This window comes from Moschus berezovskii, chromosome 4 (assembly GCF_049115385.1).
Source record: "Moschus berezovskii isolate FMDL1 chromosome 4, NW_MosBer_1.0, whole genome shotgun sequence".
Taxonomy (NCBI): domain Eukaryota; kingdom Metazoa; phylum Chordata; class Mammalia; order Artiodactyla; family Moschidae; genus Moschus; species Moschus berezovskii.
Window position 1 is genome coordinate 22,172,525 of NC_142463.1, and position 10,550 is coordinate 22,183,074.

General features: G+C 56.0%; 1 protein-coding gene across 1 annotated transcript; it reads left to right on the top strand.

The window, feature by feature from the left end:
* Positions 1-58: 58 nt before the first annotated feature.
* Positions 59-2,383, top strand: FOXD2 (forkhead box D2). Its single transcript, XM_055402639.2, has one exon. The coding sequence runs from the start codon at positions 149-151 to the stop codon at positions 1,604-1,606; it is 1,458 nt and encodes a 485-aa protein (XP_055258614.1). The 5' UTR covers positions 59-148; the 3' UTR covers positions 1,607-2,383.
* The last annotated feature ends 8,167 nt before the right edge of the window (positions 2,384-10,550 follow it).

A 10,550-nucleotide genomic window follows, 5' to 3' on the forward strand; every position in this document is an offset into this window, starting at 1 on the left:
GAGCCGGGGGACACCCCTCCCCGCCAGCCCTCAGTCCCCCGCCCCCTCCCCGCCCGCGCGCAAAACACACTCGCCCCAGAGGCAGCGCGGCGGAGCCCGAGCCGCGGCCGGAGCGGAGCCGGAGAGCGGCGGTGGCGGCAGCGGCACCATGACCCTGGGCAGCTGCTGCTGCGAGATCATGTCCTCCGAGAGCTCCCCGGCCGCACTGTCCGAGGCCGACGCAGATATAGACGTGGTGGGCGGCGGCGGCGGCGGCAGCGGTGGGGGGGAGCTCCCTGCCCGCTCTGGGCCCCGCGCCCCCCGGGACGTGCTCCCGCACGGCCCCGAGCTTCCCCCGGAGGAAGCCGCGGGGGAAGCCGTGGAGGACGAGGAGGAGTCCGGCGGCTGCTCGGACGGCGAGCCCCGCGCTCTAGCGCCCCGAGGGGCGGCGGCCGCAGCGGGAAGCCCCGGGCCAGTCTCCGCGGCGGCCCGGGGCGCGGCGGGGCCCGGGCCAGGACCACCGTCGGGGGGCGCGGCAACTCGGAGCCCCCTGGTGAAGCCACCCTACTCGTACATCGCGCTCATCACCATGGCCATCCTGCAGAGCCCCAAGAAGCGCCTGACGCTGAGCGAGATCTGCGAGTTCATCAGCGGCCGCTTCCCCTACTACCGGGAGAAGTTCCCCGCCTGGCAAAACAGCATCCGCCACAACCTCTCGCTCAACGACTGCTTCGTCAAGATCCCCCGCGAGCCGGGCAACCCGGGCAAAGGCAACTACTGGACGCTCGACCCGGAGTCGGCCGACATGTTCGACAACGGCAGCTTCCTGCGGCGCCGCAAGCGCTTCAAGCGGCAGCCGCTGCCGCCGCCGCATCCACACACGCACCCGCACCCTGAGCTGCTGTTGCGCGGCGGCGCTGCAGCGGCGGGGGACCCTGGCGCCTTCCTGCCAGGCTTCGCGGCTTACGGCGCCTACGGCTACGGTTACGGGCTGGCGCTCCCGGCCTACGGCGCACCCCCGCCGGGCCCAGCCCCGCACCCGCATCCACACCCGCACGCCTTTGCTTTCGCCGCCGCCGCCCCTTGCCAGCTGTCGGTACCCCCGGGCCGTGCCGCGGCGCCTCCACCCGGACCTCCGACGGCCTCGGTGTTCGCGAGCGCAGCCTCGGCTCCGGCCCCTGCGCCTGCTCCGAGCACAGGGTCGGGCCCGGGCCCCTCGGGCCTGCCAGCCTTCCTGGGCGCGGAGCTTGGCTGCGCCAAAGCCTTCTACCCCGCTTCTCTGAGCCCTCCCGCAGCAGGCACCGCACTCCTGCGCCCAGGCCTCAAGACGGACGCGGGCGGAGGGGGCGCCGGGGCCGGGCAGAGGCCTTCCTTCTCTATAGACCACATCATGGGCCACGGTGGCGGCGGGGCAGCACCCCCGGGCGCCGGCGAGGGCTCCCCGGGGTCGCCGTTCTCGGCGGCGGCGGGTCCTGGGGGTCAGGCCCAGGTCTTGGCCATGCTGACTGCCCCGGCCCTGGCTCCAGTGGCCGGCCACGTTCGCCTCTCGCACCACGGGGACGCTCTCCTGCCTTCAGGGCCCCCGTTTGCCGGCAAAGTCGCAGGCCTCAGTGGCTGCCACTTCTGACCGTGTCGGGATCCGGGCCACTTTGAGCCCGCACTCCTCAGTCTCTCCTGGAGCTCCTGCGGTCCCAGCGGAACTCAGGGAGTCTATTTATGAAGAGTCTCCAGACCTTGGGCCGGCGCCCGTGGTTCCACGCTCGGAATCTCTCCGACAGTTGGGACGAAGCGGGCTTCATCGCTCAGGAAGAGGCCCGGGTCTACGCGACGAGGTCGCCAGCCGTGATCCCATTTCAGTTTGAGCAGTAAAAGGGGAAGGGGATGTCTTCGCTTTTTCCCAGTCTCTGCGCCTCTCGGCAGCCCCGGAAGAATGTTTTCCCGGAGAGGTGCCTGCCCAGGCCCGGGCAGATCCCGCCAGAAACACCAACTGCGCAGGGAGGTCTCCCCTGCTGCTTCTCCCTCACTCCTTCCCCAGCTTTGAGGCCCTGATTGTTCAATATTATAATTTAAAGACATCTATTATCTACTTTGTGCTTAAAAGGAAAATGCAACTTTTCTCCCCCCTCGCTATTCTCCAAAGCAGTTCCTTCTCTCTCGGAAGCCTACTGCAGTGTCTACACAAGCCAAGGTGAACGGAGAGGTGAAGCGAGGGTCTCCACAATGCCTGGGCAATCCCGAGATCCCACTCCATTGAGGAAAATCCTCCCTCTTTTGCGTCAGGGGCGCTTTGGAAGGAACTTTACCCCTTTCCCGTGGCCGGCTGGGTCCAGCCATCCAGGGCCAGCAGCCATCTCCGCGGTCTGCTCTGTCCCAGGCCCTGGGATATTTATTGTAGCTAAAGGCAATGAGGTTGGGGTGGGAGAGGAGGGTCTGGGTCAGGGACCGGAGAGGTGGGGGTGGGGTGGGCCGGGGCACATCCTGTGGCAGGGGTCCTGTAACCATGTGTAAATATCTGTATCGCAGGCTGCTATCTGCGTTCTCTGTCCACTGGGTGTGCATTGATTTAGACTTCTCCAACTGGGGAGACTGTGAAATCGTCTGATGGTTTGTGTGGAAGAAAAGAAAACCTGTCTCCCTCCACTCTCCATCAGTGTCAATTGAATAAATGTACGTGAACTCCAGCAGCCACCAGCTCTGTCTGCTTGCCTGCACTCCCCATTCCCAGTCCGGGGTCTCACAGCCTCCTAGGCAGACTGAAGTGAGGAAGGGCCTGAGCAGGCCAGGCAGGCAGAAGAGGGCTTGAGTTTGTCTGATACAGGGGACACTGTGGCATTGGCCTTCGGCTGTTAACAAGGCCAGGATTCTGTGATGCCTGAGACCCCTCCAGCACTTTCATTTTCACTCTGGTCCTCGAAGGTTTCTGCCTGGGGTGTCTTCAGAGAGGTTTTATTTCAAATGGACCTGGGGATTCTCATCTCTTTCTAGTTCAGACTTAGCATGGCCCGGGCAGATCTGGGTGCCTCAGGCTCATGAACACTATACCCATTAAGTACAATGTGAGTGAAAGTGTTTACTGATGCATATTCTGTAAGCCTTTCTGTGCTTCTGGACTTGGGGGCTTTTATGGAGCTTGTGTTCATGTTGTCTGGGTTGTCATGCCTTGCTTTTTGTCCTTTATTGGGGGGGGGGTTGTCAGTTGTATTTCAGGATATCTGTGTTTTTATTTCTGTGTGTATCTGTGACCATGTCTCTGTGTTTTTGATTCTCTGTCACCATCTCTTTCTGTGTCCCTAAGAGGAGAGAGGTCTCTCTCTGGCCATTGTGGGGCATTCTTTGCATTCCCCCCGGACCTCCCCACACACACTTGGAATAATCAGAGTGAAAGGCCTGAACTGGAAACTGTGAAACCCCTCTCTCCTCCAGCCAGAGAAACTTGGGGCGAGGGCAGTATGAACTAAAGGAGAGGGTCGGTGAGGCCTTGTTCTATTAAGGTAAACTTCCCCAACCCTATTGCCTGAGTGCAAAGCCATTGGGCTGGCTGGAGTCTTCCATAAGCCCTGTGTCTGGAACTCCCAGAGGCCAGACTTGCAAGTGTGTTGGGTGAGAGGTGAGGCTTGGGGTGAAACAAAGATGGTTGCTTAGCTCTTTTCTCTGAACGTTCGACTAAGGTCATAGAAAAAGAGAAATACGGAGGTGCAGTGAGAGGCAGTTCAACCTTCAGGGAAAATAGACACATGCTGGGGGCAACAAGTCTGTTGGGAGACAAGTGACAGAGAAGGAAGAAGGAAAGGTCAGAGAATCAAATGTAGTGAGCTTGAGAGGGGCAGACAAGACAGGCTGCTTTAGGCAAATCTCAGGCGTTTGCAGTAGGAAAGAAGGAAGAAGCAGAGGAGAGAGTACCCTGTATGAAGAGGGTCAGAATCAGGATCAGGGTGAGAACACACCAGGGTCCAGGAAGAGTGGTTGGGACTCCTAAATCTCTTAACACCTTCCTCAGTTAAGGAGAGAGGAGGTTCCAGGCATAGATGTTAAATGCAACCCCTCTGCCAGAGGTGAGGCATCCTCTCCTCCATCTTGCTGGGAGTCTGTGGGAGTGGAGTGAGACTGAAGCACGGCGGAGCCCCCTTCCAGTGATTTTATCAAACAGTCCAGGAGAAGGGAGGTTAGGGTCAGTGGTAGATAGAGGGAAATGTCTGCCGATTCTGGGATAATGGTCTCTTGCTGGCTGCTTCGTTGACTTCTGTTGCTGAATTTGATTTCATTTCTTTTCACTTGAGGAAGGTTGAACATGATCGTGTGTTTGCCCTCAGTAAAACACTTTGTAGCTTAGATGATCTTATTTACCATGAATATGCCACCCCCAGATATTAGGTTGGAGCTTTAAGTAAAAGATACCAATTTGTTTCTCCTCTAGAAGAGAGAAAATTAAGTCAGCCAGAATTCATATCTGATGGTGTAGATAGATATTTCCACAACTGCTACTTCCAGGAGAAGCAGTGGGTCTTTCGGGATTGTTCAGTGTGTCTTTGTGAAGAGTGTGTGTCTGCATGAATTTATCTACGCATTTGCTTGGTGTATATGCGTCAGAGGGTCTGTATGAGGAAAAGGTAGAAATAAAGAGGATTGGAGAAGAGTTAGATGCATCCTTTCAGGGGATTCTAGGGAGCTTGGCATCTCAGACCAATTCAGATCCCAGTTTTCCCCTGGGTCAAGAAGGCCAGATCTGGGCCAGATATAATTACTGGCCTTGAAAAATACCAGACAAGAACTGTTGAGATATGTGCACCATTGATGTCAGGGGAGAAGGGAGGATATTTTGAATTCAGGACTCCTTCAGGTTGTGTGGGCTGGGAACCTGTTAATTAAGATCTGGCAAGGACCCACCTGGGACCTGGACTGTAGGGAGGGGCAAAGAGAAGGTTGAAGTAATCCCACGTTTGCATGGTAGCGTCCTGGGACTTCTTTTTCCCCCTCCCCCTGACAGGAGAGGTTCTGTAAGTGGCCCCCTCTCACCCTCTGGGTGCATAAGGGTGGTGGTTCAGCGTAAGTCCGCTTACCTAGGAGGGAAGCCAGCCTTCTGGGAGGAGAAATAGGCCATTCCATCTGGAGCCCCTCCTGCGGGTTCCCTGGCCGTCTGGGTGGATACAGCTGAGTCTCTGACCCCGCAAGCTCCAACGATCGGTGACAATAATAAGAAAATATCCAGGGCACACCTTCATCTCTCGAGGTGAGAAAAAAAATGTCAAAAAATCGGCTTGGGGTTCAGAAAGTGCTGCTGAGAGCGGGCAGTTTAAAGGAGAAGAAAATTGGCGAATTTCACTGGTCAATTTCACTTCATTTCGTTCAATTTCGTTCAATTTCATTCCTTTTCATCCGGCGCCGGGAGGCCCGAGGCCACAAAGAGAGGGAGGGGGTCTTTCCGGGCAGAATTTCCCCATCTTGCAGATTTACTTTCTGTGGCTGAGAACAGCCTTGATTCTCAAACTTTGACAGAAGTCTTTCAGCCAAGGCTAAAGGCAGACATTTTATTTCATTTTTATTTTATTTTACTTTACTGAAGGGTGTTTGGTTTCGGTGATCGGGGCACATCGGTGAGCCTCTCCCCATTTCTCTCTTGAAGTCCAATTAAATTGGTTAATTCTTTTCACCGCCGATTCCTCCCCATCTTTCTTTCTCCTGGGGCTCCCCGGACCACCCAGGAGCGGGAGCTGAGGTGGGGGCGGACACTTCCCCCTCCATATCCAATTTGTTCTCGCCACAGCGGGCGCGTCTTCGTGGTTACAAAGCGCTTTTCCCCTGATGACTTTTTTCCCCTTTTCAAAAACACTTCTCCCTCTCCCGTTCAACTAGCAACCCACCCCTCCTCCCTCTCCGCTCCGGTTTATTTAAACTTCGCCTCCTCCAGCGCCGCCGTAGCGCACACTTAATGAAGTTGAAGGCTCGGTGAGCCCGGGTGAAGAGGGTTTGGAATCTGTTGAAAGGGGCGTTTTGTGACACTGATTGGGGCGGGGGTGGGGCCGACCGCGGACCAGACAATGACGGATCAGGCGGGTTTTCCTCCGCTTAGGGTCAGGCGAATAAAGGCGCCGACGCCGTTTAAACGAGGAACCCGGCAAGAAAAAAGGGGGAAAAGATTTGAGTGTGGAGCGTGCCTCTTAAGATTTCAACCTTATTTGGGCGGTGTGAGGAGGCGGGTCGCCTAGGGTCTTTATGGATCGGAATCTGAATTTAACTGAAACGCTGCGCATCCCGCCAAAGAGAAGGAGGCGAGTTTGGGTTTGCTCCCAGATTATTCCGATACGTGGTTCAAAAGGTTGTCAGGGTTGGGGCCTGGCGAGGTATCCAAGAGGACCCACCCGCACGCTGAGACCCAGCTCACATTTGACCTTGCGGCTGGCGTTCTGAAATTTCCGGAGAAACGGTGAAGGAGAACTAAAGGTGGCAGAGGTCGTACAGGATAATTCAGCCTCCTAAGCTTTTCGTCTATCAGGGTATTTGAGAGCAAAACAAATGTTAGAGTTTTGGAGTTGAATTATTCTGTTCCTTAAGGTCGGCATAGACACGTACCAACACAGAAAGCTGTAGGGAGGGCAGAGATTCCCAGCTCTGGTTTAGGGAACGAATCTTTCCGCGAGCTGGTGGGCGCGGCGCGGGGCGGAGCGGGCACCGCCTCCTTTCGTAGCCGAGAAGCTGTGCGGCCCGAGGCTGTGGCCGCTCCGGAGCCCCAGAGGCTTGGGACTGTTGGTGAAGGAAAGCGCTCTCCTCCGGTACCTGCGCCCCAGGGCTGGACTGGGCTCGGGAACACCCTCGGGGTTGTTTCCGACCCTCGCACAGCTCCCGGCTCTGAGTCCTGGGTGTCTGCGGAGCTCTGTCCTTTCGCTCCACACGGACTCAGAGCGGAAGACGCTCGTCGCCCGCGCCTTTGCTTTTCTCCACTCGGCAGGGGTCTGCGCCTGGTGTCCTCCCCCCGGCCATGCCAGCCTCCTGGCCGCAGTCTCGTCCTCCTGAAGGGAGTCGACAGGGTCCCGGTCCTCAGCCGGTACCCGCCTCCTTCCTGCCTAGCTATTCGGGGATGCGCGGCTCCCAAGGGCTACGCATCAGCGCCCGCACGCTCTGGCGGCTGGGAAGATGCTCACAGCAGCCGCTTCAGGGGGTCCTGAGCGTTTCGCCCCGGGAAGCCGGGGTCTTGGAGGTCTGTGCTCATTTCCCCCGATGTTGGAAAAACGTCTTAGGATAGTCTCACCTTCGGGGCATTTCTGTCTACGCAGGCAGAATTATCCTTGGAATTGCGGTTGCGTGGATCTTAGGACTGGAAAGGACGAATTACTGGCAGAACAAGATATTTAAATCAGTCCCTACGTTTCCAAAGAATCGCCGCAGCCCTGAAAAGCGTATTTCAAATTATGTGTGAACACTGCCAAACGGTGTGTGTGTGTCTGGCGGGGTGGGGGGAGATGAGGGTACAGGAGTGCGGCTTATTGTCCAAATTAATTCATCGCCCCTTCCAGAGGGCCCTCGCTTTGTGTCCCCCTCCCCAGCAGGTGTCGGTGTTGTTTGGACTTCTAGACTAGCGGCCCATCCCATTCAGATGCAGATGTGCGGGTCCCGGTCGCCCTGTAGGGAGACCACCCCCCCACACACATGCTCTGGTCCTCGCAGTCCCTCCGGTCTGCGCCTTCAGGGCCCGGGGGCTCGAGTCAGAACTGCGAGTCCCATGCAAATGTCCAATCTTTGGGGGCTAGTTCTCCCTTCCCCACGTGTCACTGCAGTCCAGCTGGTGAGGTTTTCCCTTAAACTAGCCTCGGACCCAGATGGCAGGAGCCTAGAGGGTTCTGAGGACGGTATGGCTCCACTTTCTGCTTTGGAATGGAAGAGACCAGGTCGGGATTGCACCGCGGAACAGTCGTGGAGCGGGCCAGTGGCTCCAAGAACTTGGGCTCCCGGTATGAGGAGTCGAGGAGTCGGATCACAGGGCTGGAGACGCTGGTGGGCTGGCCTTGCATCGGTACCACCCGAAAGCCCCAGGCAGCCACTCTTTGTGGAGCCCCAGGCAGACTGGAGGATCGGAGGACTGTTCTGAGGATTTTTTGCAAAGCTCTGAGTCTTTGATATAGCATTAAGAGGGCAGATGGACTTCGAGGCAGCTTCCGGGTTCTGATGGGCTCCAGGCAGCAGGTCTGGCCTCTGATCTGTTTACCCCGTCCCTCCTCCCTCTGTTGACCATCTGAAGAGTGTGAGGCCAGTGTCAGGGCTCAGTTTGTATGAAGAACAAACAGTTTTCCTGTTCAAGGAGGTACCTGTAAGAATCAAACGCTGGAGAGTTAATTTGCCTTAGGCCCTGGACATCTCTTAACTCTTTGGCTCCTTCTTGGCACAAATATTTATTGAACACCTACTGTGTGCTGGGCATTGTACCAGAGGTACAAGCAGCAAACATCTGCCTAGCATCATTAGATGCTGCCTAATTCTGATAGTGGAGAATAGAAGAGACACAAAAGAAATGATTATTACCACATTTGAGGTTAAAAAAAGTATGTTAACGGTAAAGGATGGTAGATTTCCATTTTATGATGATGGTTCCAGGTATCATAGTCTATGTGTATGTGATTTTTTAGTATTTTGGGTCTGTGACTGTGTATATGTTTGTGTGTGAGAGGAAATTTGTGTCTGTGTGGGTGATGGCTCGGGGCTGAACACTTGCTTGTGCTGGCGTGTATATTTGTGACTGTATCACTGTGTGAGAGTGTGGTCCCCCCTCCTGGGGCAGAGGCAGAAGCTGGGGGGATGTGGGTGTGGAGGACTGGGGTGGAAGGGTTAGAAATAGGTTTCTTCAAGGTTGGGGAGGAGTCCTGAGTTCTGAGCCTCATGCCTTATTCTAGCAAAGACTGAGACCTGCCCACCTTCTTCCTGCTTCCTTCCCCGCTGCAGGCAAAGCTGGGATTTGGGGGCAGCCAGTGAAACTGAGGGGCACAGTGACCAACCCGTAGTGGAGCAACTTAGCCTTCCCCTCAAAGCCTCCACTTCCTCCCTGTCCCACTGGTGTCCAGTCCCTTTAGCCTGGATGGGTGGCTCCAGGCTCTTCCAGAGCAGTGAAGAGGCTCCACAGTCTGGCCTCTGACCTGCTTTTCTGCCTGGTGCCATGAGACACCCCCCCGCCGCCCCCACTCCTCCAGCCCACACTTGGTCAGCGGCCCCGAGGGCTTTGGAGTCTTCATTCCTAGGAAACTAATCTTGCAGCCAGAGGACGGTGCCGTTTGTTGAGCTGGTAACACTGGAGCTTGCAAGGTTTCCAAGGCTAACATTGAATGGATGGAGAAACAGGTCTAGAGGAGGGGTGAGGATGGGTTTGCTCAAAGTTGCTCAGCAGGATGCCAGATGTAATGCTGGAATCTGCAGCCTCTATGAACCAACATCAATAGTTAAAGAATTTGCTTAGGCATTTTGAGGGAAATAAAAACCCAACATCTCCCCTGGTACTCGAGGGAAGTCTTAAGTGTAGTCTGGGTTATGGATGCTTCTGAACCCTCCTTTCTTCCCAGAGGCAGGACTGGAGAAATGTTGAGATCAAGGTGTGAGAAAGCAGACTAAGATTCAGATAAATTAAGGTGTGAGATTGGTTGCCCTTAGGTGAATGAGGTGCAGTCGGAGGAGCATGAGTGAGGAAGAACCTCTTGTGCTCCACTCTATGCCAGGTTCCTGGGCTGGGGCAGACAGCCGAATCCTTCCGAGAGCTCCAGACCTGGTGAATTTGGGGCAACAGCTTGGCAGTGAGAAAGGAGAGGTGGCGGGAAAATAGTCAGGTTTGCCAATAAATTGTCTCCTTCCCTTCAGTCTTCCTAGGGAGTAGCATTCCTCCTTCCGGGTTTCTATGAGTCTGTTGGCCAGTCTGTCAGTCCATCCACCTGGCTACACCAAGTCTTGCTTCCCATGCCCCATCAGACTTTAGACCTTTCACACAGTGGAGTATAAATAAAATCTGAATCAGGTGGCCTGAGGTTCCCCTGGCTGGAGCCATTCCTTCCTGAGCCAGGATGGATGGAATGGCCCAGTTTTAGGGCTTTGAGGAATGTTGGTGGGTGGTAGGCCAGTGTATGTGTGTGCCTGAGTGTGTGACCCCACCTGCGTGCATGCACAGGAGTGCATAGAAATTCTGAGTTACCCTGACCCCCGAATGGTACCAGACTTTGATGCCTCTTTTCCTTCCTTTGCAGTTTTCATTTTAGCACCTTCCTGAAGATGATTAATACTAGGGGCAGAGAAGGGGAGGAAGAGAGAGGATTGCTGACTCTGTGACCTGGGGCCAGTCGCTCCCACCCTCACTGACCCTCAGTTTCTCTATCTGAGAAAGGAGCTGGGTTGTGTTAGCCTGGACTCACCTTCCAGGTCTGGGGTCAGTGACTTTGCCCAGCTCCTCCCTCTAGTCCGCCAAGGAGTTCTCGCTCCTCCCTCGGCTCTCCTGCCAGGGTGCAGGAAGGAACAAAGCTGGCCTGCCACAGGTTGTGCTGGGACTCCAGAGACGCAGCCCAGGTGGCCACCTCAGGGTGTCCATTGTGTCCAGGGGCAGGAGAGTG